The sequence below is a fragment of the Mauremys mutica genome, chromosome 5 (assembly GCF_020497125.1).
Source record: "Mauremys mutica isolate MM-2020 ecotype Southern chromosome 5, ASM2049712v1, whole genome shotgun sequence".
NCBI classification, from domain to species: Eukaryota; Metazoa; Chordata; order Testudines; family Geoemydidae; genus Mauremys; species Mauremys mutica.
In genome coordinates this window covers 18,241,709-18,262,433 of record NC_059076.1, presented here as the reverse complement: position 1 = coordinate 18,262,433, position 20,725 = coordinate 18,241,709, and the positions used below count along the sequence as shown (strand labels likewise).

The window sequence follows — 20,725 nt, the reverse complement described above, 5'->3', positions numbered from 1 at the left end:
CATGCCTGCGGCAGCTCAACCGGAGCCGTCGGACCAGCTAACCGTCCGCAGCTGCGGGAGGTCCAGCCGAGCAACGCGACTAGCGGACCCTCACCAGTCAAGCCAGCGGGAGGTCCGCTGCTCCCGGGGCTCCGGGGCGTCTCCCGCGCATGACTGCTTGGGGCGGCCGAATATGTAGAGCCGGCCCTGCGCATGATCTGGCTCCAGAGTGATTGGCTACAATTAAACCAAGTACACCTCTACCCCAATATAACGCGACCTGATATAACACAAATTCGGATATAAAGCAGTGCTCCGGGGGGGGACGACTGCGCCCTCCGGCGGATCAAAGCAAGTTTGATATAACGCGGTTTCACCTATAACGCAGTAAGGTTTTTTTGGCTCCTGAGGACAGTGTTATATCGGGGTAGAGGTGTAGATAATATTATTTTTAAAAAAGGGTAGTGGGGAGTATTTTGAAAAGTGCTCAGCGTTGACTTAAACATCGATCCCAGGGAAGATAATGGTAAAACTCTCCTTGATTTCAAGGGAAGCAGAGGTCAGCCAATGCTGAACTTTTTTTGAAAATGTGGCCCCATGATGTTAATTACGTTAATTAAACCATAATTTCAAATATGGCTGAAAAACACAACTGTCAAGTAAGTGGCTATGACAAAAACCTAATTATGCTATTAGAAATGTAACTAGGCTCTTGAATCACATGACATGATGAAAGACACGTGGAGAAGCATCTCATGACTCCAAGGAACCAAATAAACTCTCAGCTATCAACAAATGAAGCAACTGCAGCAGTGCACTCTAATGAGAGAGGAAAGTCAGCAGAGCATTTAAAGGTAATATAACCTCCTTTTATTACCATATAAAACTGCTGAGCAGGGCCCACAACATTTTAACCTACCAATTATCTTGTACATTGAGAACTTGGGTTGGTCCCAATTCAAAGAATTTTACATGGTAATAAAATGAGGATATAATCCCTTTAAATGCTGTGGAACCTGATAAAGGACTCATGTGTGTTTGTACAGCACCTAACACAGGGGGGTCCTGATCTTGTCTTTGGGTGAAACCGCAGAACAAATAAATATTAAAATAATAATGATGTAGACTGCTTTTGAAACAACGTAGTAGAGTTTGTGCACCACAGTTTATCTATGTTCTAGCCGGTGAGCACCAAACTGGCAGGACGTGGTGACAAACAGCTTTTTCAATATGTCACATCATATTTGAAGCTGTTTTATAGTCTTGTAATGTGCATACAGTAAGATCATAGACTATTATATGTATGATATTGATGGGGATTCTGGAGAGCATCCAAGTTATTTGGCCAGCTAAAACCCAGGCCAGTAATTCTCTTGCAATACCATATGGCTACCAAATGAAGCTGAATTACCATGAAAATATTCCATACACCTATGTTTTTACTCCACTTTCCACTCATATTAAAACAGTAACAACATAGCATTGCCTGGGGCTTAGCAACCAGCCAGGTTTAACAGATTTGGGGCCGGCAGTTTCTCTCAGCAGGTCATTAATCCCCCCCGAAATGCCTTTCACCTTGATCACTAGACTTGAGGATCTGCAGGGCGTCACTGTGAAAACTGATTATCTTTGAGGGTTTCACCAAAGGCTCAGAATCAAAGCTTGGGAATACACAGCTTTGGATTCTAGAGAAACTTCAGCCTTCTGAGACAGGGAACTTCAGGAAGCAAAGGACTATTTGAGTAACACGTTGAAGTACCACATGCTTCTAACAGAATTCCTCACTCACGCTGCACGCAGTTATCTTGGGTGCTGCACATAAAAAGAGCTAATTCTCCCACCACTGCCCTGTGTTGTCATGTGGGTACCTCCCCTTTATTATAATGAAAATTAATTTCATATACGTCCTGTGTGCCAGAGTAGAGAATATGAGCCCAATCCTTCCAACCCACATAAATAGTCTTAGCTTCCTCCAAAACCCCTGAGTGTGCAATGAACTTATCAGCTTCTGCTTAGTGACCCCATGTGACAGTGTGAGCAGCTTATGGCCAACTCATCCCTCTGGGCACTTTGCAAGGGTCCCCACCAGGGCCAATGTGAGGAGGTAATTGGTTCAAGTCTCGATAAAGTTAGTAAGGGGGATGCCACTCCTCAGCTGGGGGCAGCTAAAAGCGAGACAGGAGGGAGATGGAAAGGGTTGGGAGGAGGGCTCAAAGAAGCCCAGAACCTCGGCGAGGTGAGATCTCGCACCCTGTGCCTGGGAAGAAGGTAAAAAGCCTTGTGTTGTGGGAGGCAAGCACCTGTATAGCACATTCTAAATAAAGCACCCGGTGTTGAACCTATGCAGGAGCATGTGAGGACTGTTCGCAGCAAGGACTCCAGGGTCAGGTTCCCCCCTGTGACACCCCCGTTTAGGAAAATACTTAAGCACAGTGCTTAACTTTAAGCATGACCTTAAGTCCTGTGCACATGCTTAACTTTATGTGTGGCCTGAAGTCCATTTTAATGGGAGGCGACTTAAGCATGTGCTTAAAGTTAAGTACTGGCTTAAGTGCTTTCTGAGTAGGGATGTTCCTCCTTAACCAGGGCCTTCTCGAGGAGCATGGAGCAGCCCCATTCGCACGGCTTGCAGTGTAGGAATCTGTTCAGCAAACATTGTTTGGCAGCTCCGCAAACCATAACCAGCTGGAAAAGCAAATCTGCCAGTCTACAGGAAAATCCAGTGTTTGCTCAGAAGTGCCTGGGTGGGATAGAGATTTCCTCCTACCTGCAGAGGCCTAATCCTGGATCCAGCAGAGCCAAAAATGTGCTCTTAGGCAGTTGAGAAAACAATTGTACTTTCTCCCTCAAGAACTAACCCCTTTGTGAGCTAGAGTGTGTATTGAATTTAATCTTAGGTGTGGCAGCACCATAGGGACAGTTTATTCAGCATTCTTGAGTGGAAATGATACCCAGTACTCAGGCTGGGTGAAAACGTTGGTTCTATAGCATACCTACCCTCCTCTGTTAGGCTGGCATGCCAGTCCATATTTCATTACAAGCAATCATAGCTACTGACGGTTGTAGCCACGATATCCTCATGAGAAGCTCTCCCTGCACACCAGGGATGGGTAAGTTGCACAAACAGAAAGGTAATGTACCTTGCTTAACCAGCAACAGTGGCAGGTCTCTATGAATTCATCCTCTCCCCGAAGGTTTGTTATAATAGAAATATAAGTTTCACAATGCCACAATTTAGCATTTTCACCCACACGTTAGTTAATGCAAATTCTGGACAAATTCATGACGTCTCCTATGGAGGAAGCCAGAGCAGAACTCGGAGCTAACATACTGTCTGTGCAGGTTGGGAGGAGTGGGACCAAGAATACAGAGAAATGACTCAGTCAGCCATCATATATAAAGAAATATTTCCTGGTGAACCAACAAAGCTCCAGCTCTCTGACCTTTCATTCTTCTCCAGACACATTATGCTTCTTCTAGCTCAGAAGCAGTCACATTCTCCTCCTCCCAGTCAGGCTGGGATCCTGACAAATGTTCTCCAGGCTTTCAAATACTCAAGCACAAAAGAGAGGAGTATACTAAAAAGAAACGGCAAATATTGGTTTAGCAGTTGAAGTCAGAGTTTGCGTAAATGACAGGGAGGGAACAAAGACTACCCAATATTACACTGATATCTACACAGTGGCATTCAGGAACCAGAACTCCATCACCCGTCGATTCGAAAAGGACATATAATTGCCCTTAATAATGGACATGTCTTGTTCTGATAGCATTCCCATGTCTTCCAAACCCTATTAACACTTTAAAATATTCTTATGTGGGGAGGATATTCCAAGTTACCTCACATAGCCAAAAAATGATTATTTTCCAAGTAAGTTGAAAACGTTGGTCAAATTGTCATGTATCCAGAAACCAACATGTAAGGCCCTGATTCAGCAAAGCATTTACACTGATGCTTCATTGACTGCATTTTTTTTTCAAAATGAGTTTGTTTCCTGCAAACAATTTTGATTTTTCATCAAAAAAATGAACATCCCAAACCCAAAATATTTCAATTTAGAAATGCTGCCAAAGTACCTCATGGGAACTGTTGTTCGGATACCCTAAGTCTCCGTTCTCCTCTATGGGCTGACTCCTCGGCCAGACTACATCGCTCCTGAGGCATTGCCTCTCCTCCTGGCTTGCAGCTGTGCTAAAGGTATGGAATGTTTAAAAGAACAACAATGGGATTGTTAAATACAAGCTCTCCCGCCCAGGTCCTCAGACTTCCATTGAAAAATCAAAGGGAGTTGGGGCCTAACCACCTTCGAGAATCTGGGCCTCAGTGCCTTCATAAGGAGGACCACTCACCCCAGGGTTTAAGGCTGTTCAAACCTGGGCTTTGGGTTCAGACCCAGCATTTGGTTTGGGCCATTAAAGAGCTGGGAAAGCTGCAAAGTTTGGATCTGGGACCATATACGTCCCAAGATCAAGGGTGATGTTTGTACTCAGTGGTTTAGGGCCGTTTCTACTGCTACAGCATTTCTAACGTGCTTTGCCTCTTCTCAATGGGGTAGAGGGAGACCTTCAGACAGTATAAATCAGCATAGCTCCAGTTAAGTCAACACCTCTATGCCAGACACCAACCGAGGAATGAGAAAAATCCATATGAAAATACTTGGGGCAAAGTGGAGCTTTGCAATCCAAATTTCAGTTCTTAAATGTTGGATACCCAGGGCCTAATTATCTTCTCACTCACTCCAGTTTAATGACAATATAAATTAACTAACTACAACAGAGTGACTCCTGTGTAAATGAGACCAGAATCAGGCTCCAAACTGGTTGGCCAGGAGCAGCTAGCAAACCCTCCCTGTTAATCTCTGTAAACCCCCGAGCCACCAATTATGCACAAGCTATTTATTCTAAAGAGATAAATAACACAGCGTGAAGAGGGAAAAAAATGCCCATGCAGTCAGTTCCCTGCCTCCCCCTGTTATTAACTGCATTTTTAAAAATGAATTTATGGGTTCTTTAACCGTTCAAAACACTGTCTCGCTTGATTCATTGGCTTGGTCTCCAGTGAAGAATCAAAGGCTTTTACAAGAACGGCAAACACTCCATTACTATATCAGTCTAACCGGAGTGATAATAGCCCTGATCTCTGACAGCTTGACGGCTGTTATAGATACATAGCTGGTTTTTTTGGAGAGGGGGAACAAGTTTGTAACATACCACTTCGTTTGGCTGGTGTCTTACCCTCCTGACAGGCCGGAATATTTTCTGTGTACCTTCCAAGCCCAATCAAAACAACCCCACAGCGTAAAAGGTGCAGGAGGTGACTTTCTGACACTTTTCGGGACTTGCCATCCCTGGGAATTCTCATGCCCCCCACCCACCCTTGGTAACCTTCATAACAAAACAAGGCTGAATGCCTTCAGAAATGAGTCAGGCCAGAGCAAATGTTGCTCGTGTTTTATCACCCGGGAAACTCAGAAACTTTCCAAGAATGAAGTTATGGGAGTAAAGCAGGAAGCAGGGTAAGCCAGGGAGCTCTAACATACTGTCTCTCGCAGACAACAAGGCCTCAGTGTCAAAGCAACAAGACCAAGGGCATACACAGACCAGAGAAGAAAGCCTCTATGAGAACCTACAGAACGCTGGTTACAAACAGGTGGCGGAACACTAAAGAAAGAGACACAGAAAGAGAACAAGCAGCAAGACCCAGACATGCCTGGAATACTTTTTTTCAGGCTGGCATAAAGAATTTAAGGAATTAAGAGGGTTTTCTTTTTTTCCTCCTCAGCAGAAACGTGAAGGATTTAATGATTACTCATTCTGATGGAACAGAAATACTAGCTTGTCTCTTTCCAAGGCACTCTGCTACATCTAACTTACTTGCAACTTCAAAATAATTTGGTTTTACACTGCTGCTGTTGTTAGCAAATGAGAGAGTGAATACGCTGGTGTTAGTGGGGTGAGCTAGAGCTGGGTGGATGATGGATTTTTTTTGGTTCACTGGCAACTGTGAATAATCAGGGAATAAATTGTTTCACATTGAACTGAAAAAGCCCCCTTTTTTTTTTTGCAAAATTTTTGGCGAACAGAAATGTTGGAAAAAAAAATGTTTCAGGCTGAATGAAATGTTTAGTTCAGCCTGAAACAAAATGTTTTGAGTTTGAACTTTTTCATTGTTTGTTCCCATAACACTGAAGGAAGTTTCAAAACAAAAAGTGTCATTTTGAATAAAAAAATCCACACATTTCATTTTGAAAATGATGAAACATTAAATTTTTTTTCAGAATTTTCCACTTTTGTTCTGTTTTCTCAACAGGAACACTTGGGCGAAACCCACACAAATTCACAAAACCTTTCACCATTGCAGACATGGCATTTACCACCACAAAAAGGGTTTGGCTGAAAAATTTTCCCCAGCTCTAATTTTAACTCCTTTTGATATTCTTACATGACAGAGTTTGAGGATTTCAGAAGGGCTAGGATTGAACTAAATAGTGAAATCTATCTCACCCTATATTTCAACATTCTTCTGGGTTTTACAGAAGCAGTAACACCTCCCCCGTGCACTTGGAACAGTCTCTGCCACCTCATTCAGAAAATTATCTCCTTCTCCTCTTTAAGGGCTCCATTCCGCAAAGTGCTGAGCACAGGTCCCAGTCCAACAAAGCTCCTAGACACATGAGTAGTCCTGTGGATTTCATTACTTGCATATTTAAAGTCAATCATGTTCTTAAGCATTTTACTGGATCGAGCCTGAGTGCTCAGCACTTTGCAGGATCAAGCCCTAAATTGCCCCGCAGAACATGCTTAAACCTTCCAAGTAGGACTGCTGCTGAGGTTCAGAGCAGGACCCCATATCTGAGGCAGGTCTGCAATGATTTGTCTTGCACTACATTATAAACTCGGTGCAGGGAACGTGTCTCTCTTTGGGCAGCACCACACACACTATCAGCACTCAGTAAACACAACAAATGAAATACTAGCTTGAACCAAAGCCCTGCATCCAAACAGCCCCCAAACAGTGGGGAAGGTGAGATCCAGACCTAGATCCAAACTCTGCATCTGAGGCCTGTTTCTAACTACTCCAAAGACTTGTGGGAATATGTCAAGACTAGTTCGGGCCTGATCAGGGGCGGCTCTAGCTTGTTTGCTGCCCCAAGCACGGCAGGCAGGCTGCCTTCGGCGGCTTGCCTGCAGGAGGTCCCTGGTCCTGCGGATTTGGTGGCTTGCCTGCGGGAGGTCCGCCAGTCCCGCGGCTTCGGCGTACCCACCACCGAATTGCCGCCAAATCCGCAGGACTGGCGGACCTCCCGCAGGCAACCCACCGAAGGCAGCCTGACTGCCGCCCTCGCAGGGCCCGGCAGGGCGCCCCCCGTGGCTTGCCACCCCAGGCACACGCTTGGAGCGCAGGTGCCTGGAGCCGCTGTTGGGCCTGAAACTGATAGATGCTTCTGAGGCTAGGTCTACACTGGTTGGGGGGGGGGGGGGTCGACCTAAGATATGCAAGTCGGCGTAACTTAGGTCGATTTACCTGGCCGTGAGGACAGCGGTGAGTCAACCACTGCCGCTCCCCCGTCGACTCTGCTTCTGCCTCTTGCCACGGTGGAGTTCCGGATTCGACGGCAGAGTGATCGGGGATCGATTTTATCACGTCTCGATCCCCGATAGATCGATCACTACCTGCCGATCCGTGGGTAGTGTAGACGTACCCTGAGTCTCCCAGCTCACACTGATGTTGGTGAGACTTGCAATGCTAGGTACCACCTTGCAGGGTCAAACCCACAATGAATATGGTCACATCTATTTCTTCAAGACTCTTAGCTGAGCTCTCAAAGAAAACCCATTCCACAATCGTCTGTTCCAGTGCATAGTGTACAAAATAATTTATACATAGATGATGCCAGAGCCTAAACATGTTTAAAGACCATGTAAGGTGAAAGATCTGCAGTAGCAAGTTAAAGTACTCATTGCCAGGCAATATTATTACAGTCCTCATTGAAACAGACACATGCTTCGTGCTGGTCCGCCTCTGTCCTGGAAATATAGTCGTTCTGAACAAACGACATGAGTCAAATTCAGCCCTTACTCCTGTCCACCCAACCCCACTTACTTCAATGGCATTGCATGGATGTGACTGAGAGCAAAGAGCGGCCTTACATCAGCAAAGAAGCCTAAAGAGCGCCCTATCACGTCATGCAACGTGTGCACGGGATTTAAATCAACTCACCCTGCTGTTCCCGTGCATTGGGCTGGAGCCAAATTTCCAGTATATCCAAACCAGGCTGACAAACTGGCTCCGAAAGGTCGTGTTTCAGCTTGGCAAAGGGACAAGACCACCTCTGACATCAGACGCTAGTCCTGCACCTGCTACGCAGGGAACAGACATAGTCACGCCTGGTGCTGCTGAAATACTCGGGGACAGAGGTAGGGGCTCAACCTGCTGTGCATGGGGACTAATTCCAGGGGCTTCTGAAACAGCAGCTTAAATCAGCATTGAAATAACTAGGCAAATGGTCAAATTCTGGCCTGCGTTGTGCCCAGGCATAGGGAGATAGCCCCTTCTGCTCCCCTCCCCCACCTCAGTCCCTAGAGTGAGCCTGGGCAGGAGTCAGCCATAATTTGGGTGGCTGCTGTGATGTCGCCGTCTATATGGTTTTATAAAAATATGCTAATGAGTGAATATAATGTCACTGGAATATGCTTCATGCAAAAGGTCTCTTGTAAGGCATCATTACAAAGCTTATAATCTACTGAGTGTGGCCTAGGCCATCCGATTTGTATGTATGTACCACTCTTGTATCTGAAACTAGAAATATGAACTATAACTCTGAGGGCCTATTGTAATTATGCAAAGTGTGGGCCATTAATGGTGGTTTGGAATCTTGATGACTCCCATTAACCAGGACAATTGTCTGCAGATGGCTGTGTTTTACCTGTATACTGTGTGCTGGCAAGTGGGCAATGAAATCTTGCAGTGACATGAGATCATGTCACCTGAACTGGAATCCATCTTTAACCTGGTGTCTTTCCATTGAGAAGGAAGGGGTGGGAACTCAGAGAGGGACAAAGGATTCCCACCTTATGCAAGAGATATATAAAGGGGTGGAACAGAACAAAGGGGCGGAGCCATCATGAAGAATCCCCCGGCTACCACCTGAGCTGGAACAAGGGCTGTACCAGGGGAAAGAATTGTGCCCAGGCCTGGAAGGTGGCCAGTCTGAGGAAAAAACTTACTGAAGCATCTCTGAGGGTGAGATTATCTGTATTCAGTTTGATTAGACAGAGATTTGCGCGTTTTATTTTATTTTACTTGGTGACTTACTTTGTTCTGTCTGTTACTACTTGGAACCGCTTCAATCCTACTTTCTGCATTTAATAACCTCACTTTATACTTATTAACTCAGAGTGTGTATTAATACCTGGGGGAGCAAACAACTGTGCATTTCTCTCTATCTGTGTTTTAGAGGGCAAATATTTTATGAGTTTACCCTGTATAAGCTTTATTTGGGTTTAGACCCCATTGGGAGTTGGGCAACAGGACAGGAACACTTCTGTTAGCTGCTTTCAGGTAAACCTGCAGCTTTGGGGCAAGTAATTCAGACCCTGGGTCTGTGTTGGAGCAGACGGGAGTGTCTGGCTCAGCCAGACAGGGTGCTGGGGTCCCGAGCTGGCAGGGAAAGCAGGGGTAGAAGTAGCCTTGGCACATCTGGTGGCAGCTCCCAAGAGGGTTTCTGTGATCCAACCCGTCACACCTGCGCTCCCTCCTCCTGGGCAATGGGAGTCCCTAGTACTGCTGGCAGAGCTCAGCCGCAGAGTGGTCACACAAGACAGCACCAGGGGAGCCCGTCAGACCTATCCGGAAGGATAAGTAAAGGCAACCCGTGACTGTGCTTCCCTCAGAACTCCGGGAGACCTGATCTTGCCCCTGACCTGCAGAAGCAGGACGCCTTTATCCAGTGCAGCTCAGGAAATGCTCCACCTCCTTCCAGCTGTCTGTAGGCCATTCAAACAACAACTGGCCAAGGGCACCCGTTCTCCTCTCTTCCCCTGAGAAAATCCCATGCAGCAGGCAGTGACAGTGGACAATGAAATTATACTGCGACTTTTTCCTTTGTGACTCCACCCCTAAAAGCTAAGAATCAACCCCAGCAAAGAAATGGAAATACAGCACCACCTGCTACTAGCAAGGCCGGGGAAGGGCTCAGAGTGGAGTCATTTTCATTAAGAAGATAAGATCACTCAGGGTTCTTAGGTAGCTCATAGCAGCCAGGACCCCCTCCGTCCTGCTTTAAAAAAAATAGGCCATTTGTTAACTTTAATAACCACACACACACACACACACACACACACACACAGCAATTCAGATGAAGGGTGTGTGCCTCTGAGTTCCGTTAGAGAAGAAATGATGACTTTGCAAATTAGAGTGAGTTCCTCTCGTCTGCACTTTAACTCAGTTCAAAAAACAATACTTCTTCTCTAGCACTTTTCATCAGTCCATCTCCAAGCCCTTTGCAAAGAAAGTATCATCAACCCAATTTTACAGAGGAGGAAACTGTGAACACAGAAGCAAAATGACCTGCCCAAGGTCACCAAGCAGGCCAGCATCTCAGCCAGGAATAGAACCCAGGTCTTAAGGCTCTGTCATAGACCATAGACACTGGGGCGAGAGAGAAACCTGGGCCATGGCCGAACCAATTTGGGTCAGTTTTTGCCAAACCTGAGTGACACTGCGACCTCACGTGCCAGGTCGCAATATCACTCACTCACGTTTGGAAGGGCTGTGCCTAAGAGGGTTTGACAGGCGGCGCAAATCTAAGCATCTCCCCTTCCGGCCACACGCACTTTAAATGGTGTTCCACAGCCCCTGCCGGGTGACTCATAGCTTCTAGCAAAGGCAAGCTGCAGTGATTGGTAACAGTATCTTGGAGAGTTCTAGCACCCTGGTTACATATTTTTGGCACTAAAGGAGAACAGGTTCATCAACACATCAATTTTCAGAATGGTTCTCAGGAAGAGCTGTCACCATGGCACCGTCCCATTGCTGGGAATGGTCTTGGAAGAAACTGCGGCCTTACTGTCACTCCACAGCAGGAAGCCTGGTCCAATGGCGTAGCTCGGACTCTGAGAACGTAGTTCAGTGTTTGAATGCATGAGAAAACAGGAGACTTTCCTTATGGGTACAGTGCTGTGTGGTGTTGCTTTCAGAACTTACCTTATACATTTAAAAGACTCATGTGTTACCATGCATGGAAGTGTTCTGTTCTTCGTTGTCTAATCAACCGCTACAAGCCACCCCCAGCTAGTCACTCAGCCCTTCTGTGCTGTGGAGGCTCAAGACAGAACTAGGACGGAGAATGAAACACCTTTCACCCCAGAGCATGTAACAGGTCGGGGAGGTCAAACAACTGTCATTGGCAGGACAGCTCGGTGAATCAGCTTAGGGACTGCAGCTAGAATTCACCATGCCCTAGAGGACCGTCCCGCCTCCTCCCCAGCCCCTTGGGAGGACGGCACAAGGTTCAAAAGAACGAAGGCGAATGTGGTCAGGACTTAGAGGCTCAGCCCTGCAAAGCTCTACTCACATGAGTAATCCTTACTGGCTGACTAGTCCCATGGAAGTCAAGAGGGGAGGGGTGGCCATTAAACCTGCATAAGGATGATAAGAAGATCCCCCCCGTGTCCCAACCCCCCGTGTTTCTCCTGGTCTCCCAAGCCCAAGCCAGGGTTCTTCCTTTGCAGGAAATCAGGTGAGGAAGCCAGCAGGCAGCAGTACCACCACCCTGCTGATGAGAATAGCACTGGACTGGCTGCAACTGGTGGTCAGGCCTTTCCGGCCCCGCTCCCTGCTGCTAGCTGTCTCACTGTGGTCTGGACGTGCCATGTAATGAAGTCAATAGTGCTCAGTCAGCACGTTCCCCTTTGCAACAACAGGCAGACTGCTACCTCCGCACAACACTGACGTCTGTCCCCATTCTAGCCCTGCACCCACACCTACAGTATCACTTTCCCCAAAGTCCCACCTGCTTCTGAGCACGGTACAGAAAAGACGCACACAACATGCACACATCGTGAGACATTATAGCCAGATGGCATAGAGGGTGGAGCACACAGCTCTGATCCTGAAATCTACGCAGGTAATTCTCTGCACCTACACCGAGTTCCAGTACCGCACCGGAGCTTTCCACAGCCACCAGGGTCAGTCCCCCGATGCAGATCTGATTGCAGGATCAGGATCTACCCTTGGAACACTGAGCTGGGTGAATAATGCCAATAAGCCCCCAAACAACACACAAGAGCAAGCCTGTGTTAAACATACAAGGGCCTGACCCTGGAAAAAAAATCTTTATTTCTTGGATTAAAACACCGCCACAGATAATCCCATTGACTTTAATGAGGAGGTTGGCTGCCAGGAGCTGAAATGAGATTTCCTTTTCTCGAGGGGTGCAAACTTGCAGATAATTAAGAGAGACTGGAAGTAATGGAAATCTCCCAAGAAAGCCTGTTCTCATGAGACGTGTAGCCCACCACTGCAGATCCATCAAGTCAGACGAGCCTCTGAAATCCCGTTCCCCTCTTGGGAACATTCTAAGGTTCACTCATTAACATTAGGGCATGCATCCATGTCTTCTTGAAGCACATGGACAAGACAGAGCAGAACGTTGCTTGATCTTCCCCATCAAAGCTTGTGTCTAACTCTCAGCCCCCATTGAGTGATTTTCTGTGTTCCCATAAACATTAAATATGCAAAAATAAAGGCAAATCCTTAAAGCAAAAGTAAATTCCCTGTTTCTCCTCCCTATTTCTTTCTTTACCATAAACCATTTCTTTCTACTCTGTCGCCACGCACACACACCCATCCCCCCACAGCTGTAAAATAACCATCTATCACTTGGATTATGATTTACTTTCAACTTCAAACAGGACTGGGAAACGCACTGATATATGAGCAAGACAATACGAAGCTGATTTTCATTGGCAGCTGCTCTTCAACCGAACCACCTGATGTCACAGCAGCAAACAACACGAATCACTCTTCCCAAGTGTGGACTGAATGAAACTATATCAGCATCATGCATCTTGCCTTTATGAGCTTACTAAAAACACACCCACAGACAGGTCACCCTGACAGTAACGACAGGGCCTGATTTTATACCACTCGTGCACTTGACCTGATCACACTGTTTTGCCCGTAACCCTGTTTAATGCACGCAGTCAGTATCTGCATACGAGTGAAGTCACAGTTAGGCATGGGGGAACCTCAAAAGGTTTGGCAGCTCGGTTCAGAGCTTGTGACAAATCCTACACATGCCTTACTCAGGTGACTAGTTAAAGGGGGTAAGGAGAGCACGATTTGGCTCATTATCCAAACCTGTGGGATCGTCCTTCACTTTTTCCCTCAGACACAAGCAGATCCTTCACCGACCTCACATTTCCCTTCCCCTGACACTTGCCTTTCTCTCCGACTCCCAGCAAACACCCTTACACCTACCTCTCTTTCCTTGTCCCTAACACTATTCTTTCCTTTAAGAGCAAAATCCCAAAGGAGGGGTGTAACACCCTAGTGAGCCCATTTAATGAAACAGGGCTCAGCACTTCTGTTCCTGTCCAGGTACACCCAGTTGAGCTAATTATGAGGGCAGGGCAGCACCTGAGGGGTATAAAAGGCCGGCTGAGAAGGGACTGCTGGGAAGTCAGAGTGTATGTTTCAGTAGGAGACAAGAGCCCTCGCTGACAGAAGATGGTTCTTGGGGAGAGGGCTGCAGGCAGGAGGAGCAGCAAGGGGTTTGCTGGCTAGCATCCCCGAGCCAGGGCCAGAAAGGGCTGAAAACAGGAGGAGCAGCAGCAGCAGCAGAACAGGGAGATGCCTGCTGGCTCTAAGCAGGAGAGCTGAAGTTGAGGGCTGTCGGAAGGGAAGCAGTGGGGTTAGCATCTCCTTGGTGGAGAGCTGGCTCCCAGAGGAACCAAGAGAGACTCCCAGTGGTGAGCCTGTGTGAGTTCCCGCTGGGAAGTGCAGGGTCATGCCCCACAAGGAACGGCTGAGGAGGCTGTCCCGGCGGAGGGACAGATGAGGACTGTTTAAGAGTGCAGGTCTGGCACTCTTGGTAGGAACAAAGCTGGGTTTTTAAAGATTACTGGGGTTGATGGGGACTATGTTGTGGGAATTTTATGTAGGGTCTTTTGTAAATAATCTGTTGCTGGACTACAGAATAAGCTTGCATGGATTTACTGGCAACCCAAGGGAGAAACTGAGGCCGGGGCCACAAGCAGGACTGCCACAAGGAGGCAGCCACTCTCTTACAAGACGGATCTTCCCGGGTACCCTCTCTGCTGGGTTCTAATCTGCTGCTTTATTCAAATCCCATGGACTCCCCTAGATCAGAGGCACCTCCGAATGTACTTGTTCCTCCTCAGACCCGCGGAAGCACCACCAGGGTTCATGGGAGCTGAAGGCAGCAGCCCGCTCAGCAGCAATTCTGACTTACGGAGCCCCCGAAATGGAGTTTGGCGTTTCAGCAGAGGTAGAGCCCTGTGGGAACCAGGAACAACGTCACTCCTAGGTGTGCGCTCCTGTAGGGTGGGGCTTTGGGGGAGCTGGCACTTTCAAAAGACCTACAACTCGCCGTACTACAGTAGCACCTACAGGCTCAAACTAAGCCCCCCCGGCCCTCGGTGTGCAAGGCACTGCACAAGCACATGGTAAGAAACTCCCTGCCCTGAAGAGATCTGACAGAGAAAGGGTGGGAGGCGAAACAGAGACACAGGGAGGTGAAGTGACTTTCCCCAGGTCAGTGGCAGCGCGGGGAATAGCACTAGGTTTCCTGGGTCCCAGCCCTGCTAGCTGACTGCTGCCGTTTCACCATGAGCCCACCCTCCTCGCGAGATGAAATTGGGGGCCTAAGCCTTGTCACAAACAATAATCCCATCCACGCCGTCCACCATCCCTCTCCTCCAGATCTCAGTGACAAGCCACAGTCTGCCCCCATCCCAAATACGCCACATGGGCTCCTGAAGTCTGCCTCAGGTCCCTGAAAACCCTATTACACTGAGATGCACTAAACCTGGGGCTCGCTCTAGATAGGGATGGAATGAGGGACGGTCCGTTCTGGTTTTAGCCTTGGTTTGAGATCCGGACTGAGGTGGAGGCTGGCTGTATTTTTGCCAGAAGCAGTGTGTCCCTCCCAACCCATTTTATATGGCAATCACTGCTTGGACTTACTGGCAACCGAAGGGAGAAACCTGCAGCACCCAGTTCAAAGTACAAAGGCATTCCGCAGGGAATTAAAGAGCCAGCCCATCGGTTTTAAAATTGCCACTTCGTACCAGCATCTTTCAGCCAGGAATTTCAAAGTGCTTTGCAAACTATAATTATACCTCACAATAGCCCTGGGAGGGAGGTGGTGTTATCCCCATTGCAGAGATGGGGAGACTGAGATGCACAGAAGTAAACACCTTGCCCAACATCCCAGTGAATAAGGAGCCCAGCCAGGAATAAACCCAAGCAGTCGTGATTCCCCAACTCTTAAGAATACACCAGCATGAAGCATTTGCAGTAACCAATGAAAGGTAAGGATTGGAAAGCCACTTCCTGTCCAGGGGTTCTAAGTCCTGGTCCCAACCTGACCACGTGGTAAAAGCCAGCACCACAACTGGCAAGAGTCAGCCCCATAGTGGCAGCAGGGGCACCAAGGGCTGAGTGGGCATGGAGCCTTACCAACCCGAAAGGCGCCTGGGAAGGGTTGAGTCACATCAGTAATGCAGGTGAGGAAGCTTGCACCGGGCCTGTTCCATGGAGAAAGAGAGGTTTCTGTCCGTAGAGTTGCTAATTTGATATCTTGGACGGGAAGCTGGATGGGAGCAGAAGGGGGACTTGTGATGGTGGGGCCTATTTCCCATCACTTGTTCATTCATGTATCTAAGCAGAGTGCCTCTGGGCATAGTCCACCGGCTCCTTGGATTTCTTCTCAGAGTAGTGAGCGCAAGCCGAGGTTCTCTGCTCAGTGTCCTCTGGAGTCCTTGTGTTGCCCCTCGTCCCTGTTTCTGCTTTCTTTGTCCCCTGCAATAACTTGACTCTTGGAGAAGGGCAGGTGGCTATTTCTGTTTCTATTGTGGGGCTTCCATGCAATCAAATAGGCTCGCACTTTTTATGAGCTCCAAATTCACCCAATACTTTTGGTTTGTTTTTAATTAAAAAGGAAGAGCATATACCAGTATTTTTAAATTTGGGTGCTTAAAGTTACTGGCAGGCTCCTGGAGAGCTGGAGAGCTTGCCAGCTGGGGAGACGGCTGCCCTGCGGCCTAGTTTCCTGAGCTGCCCAGCTTCCCACCACATGAACTACCAAGGACCTAAGAGCCCAGGGAGCAAGGAAGCCAGGAAACCCTGGCTCCTTGGCAGCCCACCAGATGGGGGGCTTTGGCTTCCCGGTAGCGCACTAAGCAGATTGCCAAGGAGCCAGGGAGATGGGCGAACTGGCAGGAAACCAGGCCTGGTTTCCATCAAAAGTGTAGCTGGAATTGTTTGGATTCGGTGCAATCAGCATTTTCTGACAGAAAATGGATCCATCGGAAATTTTACAACCAACTCTACTTTTTCTGCTTATTTTGATGGCAAATTTCATCTTAGCAATATTGGTAAATATCCAACTGCAGATCAGTACACAGAGCCGAGCCTCAGCCGGTGTAAACGGATGTAGCGCCACTAAAGTCAGAAGAGCTGCAACCATTCACCCCAGCATCAGGTATTCTCCTTTTGTACAGCCACCTCTGCGCTCTCTCTTTCCTTCTAGCCTATATACACACTACACAGAAACTCCTTATATTAAATAATTATAGCACTGTAACAACAAACCATTACTCGTTATTAAAGGATACCTACAGGGTGGTTTAATATTCTGAAACATTGGACTCAACAAGGAGACTTCTCAGATTGTAACGACAAGCTTTTATTTGAATGTTGTTGTTTGGCGAAAAGGTTTCGGTGTCTGTTTATTCTTGAATGTTCATGCAAATGGATTCTCTGAATGCAAATACTCAGCTCTGCATATATACAGATTTGCTTGTACATGAATACAGGTGTTCACAAAGGGCTCCATCCCACACCCACTGAAGTCAAAGGCAAAACACCCATTGACTTCAATGGAGCAGAATCAGGCTTTATGTATGCAAAAAAACCAACACCACCTCTTCATACAATTTCAAGCCAGGGAAAAGAAATATTGCGGACTAGCCTGAGCCTTTAGATGCAGCAATGCGTAAGAGGCAGAATGTGACCCCTCTATGCCATGAAGAATTGTATCTCGGAGAGTCATAGTTCCTTCCCTGCTCCTCTCTTGCTGCTGCGTGGTAGGAGGGGGACTAATTCTCTGAAGTCCTGGAAAGGGTGCATCCTACTCCCTTCCACCCACACACTGGGATTGTTCCTCTGGCCAGCAATCAAGGAGAGGCACAGCCAAGTCCCCACCCCTCTCCACCACCCCCTGCCCACTTACGGAGAAGGGATACTAATACTATCCAGGGAGCAGAGGCTGTGCTCTACACGAGACCCGGGCCTGAGATCCAGGTAGTCTGAGCAAGAGGGTAGGGACTTGGCTGGGAGGACCTTATTCCTTCCTCAGCCAATAAAGACAAGGGCAAAGGCTGGCTTCAGGTGACCAGCCACATACCACCACCAGCAGCCAGTCATGGCAAACAGCCACAGCCTGACCTAGGCTTGTCCGAAGTGTTAGGCGAACCATCCCAAAGAACAAATGAACCCTTGAAATATCAACATCTGTTCACCGATAACAAGGGAAAAGTGGCTAAATCTGTGGGATAAACTGCTCCCTCTGAATAGGCTGCCCAGCTCTAAGAGATTATGGACAAGATTTACTCAACATTTATTTCCAAACTCATTCCGCGCATTTTAATCCCTCTCCAGGGATGCTACTACTTATCCTTTGGGATCAATCGTTAACTCTCTCTAATTTATGTTTATGGCTGATAAACACTAAGAGCTGAAATCGTCAGTGTTTGTGTCTTTAGGGTGAAGGTCACTGACTCCCTCTGCTCCAGGCCTGAAGGGTTCTCACTCACCCTCGCCCTTAATAGGAGCAAGAAGGCTGTGCCCCGAGAGAGCTCTTATCGGCAAGAGAAAATAAAAATGCTGAGGGGGTTCCAATAAAGTATGGCTGAAGGCTTAATGGGTTGAAATCCGAGTCTGGGTCTTTTCAAGGCACTCCCCTAGAAGCACGAAGTCAACGTTCAGACATGATTTCGTCTGGGGCTGCTGCTCATTTCCTGCCCCAGCAGTTTTGCTAAAAGGAAGAGCCTTCTTTCCCCTTCCAGAAACGCAGCCCATCTGATAAGAATAACTTAAGCAAACAAAAAGAGTTGAATTCCAGTTGAGCTAATTCATCACCGAGTCAGAACTCCTGCCAATTAGATCATCGAAAGAGCATTTGCCGAGCAAAGGAGACAGGGCGAAGCAGCAGGGAATTTATGAGCTGGGGTACTGAGAGAAATAAAAAAGGCTTGTGGTCTGTCCGTGGCTTTTGTCTTCACTAGGGGAAAAGGTGGGTTCTCACCTCATGTTATTAACACGTGAGCAGCCTAGTGATGACAAGGCCACACCTAATTCATACCTGCACATGATGTGTGTGAAGCACAGAATCCTGCGCCAGCCTCAAACGGAGACTCTCATGGTTAGCAGCTTTACTAAAGGGCAACAGTGGGCACCACGTTTTAAGTGGCTAAAGAGAAGCTGCCCACTCACTGAACCCATAGGTGCTGTGGTCGGATTTTCTAAGATGGAAGCTGCTGTTTAATACAACCCAGGAAATCCCAGCCAACCCAGAACTCAGTGCTCTGAAAGGATTTAGAGAAACAGCTCAGAACTTACTTTTGGTTCCCAGCATTTAATTTTTTCTTTTTCTTTTTTTTTTGCTACTGCAAGCACTACCCTCTCTGTCAGCACGGATACGGGGACGTGCACTGTGTATGTTTTGCGTCCCTTCACTAGTACCTCATATAAACCAAGACGTGGTTACATGAAAAACTGCTAAAGGGCCATATGGTATCCTAGTAGCAGCACACTGCAGGGCTGCATGGAAGATCTGAGTTGGATTTCTAAACTAATCCAGGGCCCCTGGGGCTCGGACTGCTGCTGAGGTGATACAGAGCCCTGCGGGGTGGGGGAGACTTCATGCTGGCCTCCAACTATCCCTCCAATCAACCCCAGGAACTGCATTGAGGGGTGCCACGTTCAGCTCTCCTCAGATAGAAAACTGGATTAACCCAGTATGGGTCCTTTGAGGGTGATCAAAAGGGAGGAAAACATGGAGGATCCCTGAAATAGTTCCGTTCTAAATTAAGAGTCACAGAAATGACAGCACGGAAATTCTGCCCAACTGATGCTAACAGAATAGGACAGGAACCTGAGCATGTGGGATGCCAAATGGTGAAATATAACCCCCCTCTCCCAAAGAACAAATATTCAGAAACAGAGGAGAGGTGGTGGAGGTAAATAAAATAGGAAATGGTACAGAGCATAAAAAGATGCATCGACCATTGTCTTACATAGATGTAAGACATAGAACAAATAGACCATAGTCTTACATAGATATAAGACACCAAAAATTAATAGGAAATTCTGTATATTCTGAAGCCTCCATTGTAAACTACTGCCAGTGACCAAATACCAGACTAAATGGAGCACTGATATCTTCAGGTAGGGTCAGTCATATACTACTTATCCTCCCCAAGGTGTTTTGTATCGGAGTCTATGGCAGTTATGTAAATTCACAGAAGACATTCTTAGAAGCGGGTCGCAATGCAACAATACAATCTCTAACAAACAACTTGTTACCACCAGTTACAATCCACTGTGTTACCTATACCTACACTCATGGCGTGGGGTGCCAGGAAACATTCAGCTCCCTTCCTGACAATGAAAGGACGGTATCAAAAATAATCCTGTTTATTTGTATTTTGCAAAACAGTGATGTGGCTTCAGGAGCCAGTCTTTCTACCCTGAACTACAACATAATCCTCAGAGGCCACACTCACCCCTGGTGTAACTCGATTGCCTTCAGTGAAGTGACACCCAAGATGAATCTGGCCCCATATAGCTGCACTATGAGAACACTGGAAGGGATCTGAAATTCAACAAGGTGTTAGGATGTTTGAAAATGAGTCATTCCTAGAATAAAACTTCCACTGAATGGGCCAGATTATGGATCTCACTTTCTCTGCCAGACCTGGGTGCAGAGGTCTGGCAGAGAAACCCGTGGGCAGCTCTTAAGGTACATATTAGCTGCCAATAGTCACCAGGTCTTTACCCTGCGCTCAACATATCCCCCGTGCTCAGGGTTGCGAGAGAGGTGGCACAGGGTGAGCTATGCCTACTGTGTGCTTCCCTACACCAGTTCTACACCCTCCTCCTCCCAATGTTTCAAACAAAACACTGACTCCTACAAAAAGGACAAAAATAAGTCATCAGGCTTTATGGAAAAATCCTATGGAATTTAATCAGACCAATAAGTGGGTTTAAAAATTCTACCACCATGTTCCCATCCTCTATGAAATTCTAAAGGACTTTTCCATAAGGAAGCTGCGGCAGGCCATTGCTGCCTACCGACCCACAAGAAAACTGCAGAGTCACACCACTGAGGTTTTTTATTTTCTGAAAAACTTGGACTGCTGGAGCTGTGCGCTCACTAGGGAAACCTAAGAAGCAGAAAGCTGGGTGTGTCTGAATGGCTAGCTGTCTCCTTTATTT

General features: G+C 47.3%; 1 protein-coding gene across 6 annotated transcripts in view; it reads right to left on the bottom strand.

Moving 5' to 3' along the window:
• SHROOM3 (shroom family member 3) overlaps positions 1-20,725 on the bottom strand; it is a 253,836-nt gene that overhangs the window by 111,474 nt on the left and 121,637 nt on the right. For 3 of the 6 annotated variants that reach the window (XM_045018425.1, XM_045018426.1, XM_045018427.1), the window contains one exon: positions 4,057-4,171. The exons of the other annotated variants lie outside the window; for them this stretch is intronic. In XM_045018425.1, coding sequence (XP_044874360.1) covers positions 4,057-4,061 — 5 coding nt within the window. In that variant the 5' untranslated portion in view covers positions 4,062-4,171. The remainder of the gene's footprint in view (positions 1-4,056; positions 4,172-20,725) is intronic. 6 annotated transcript variants of the gene reach the window in all.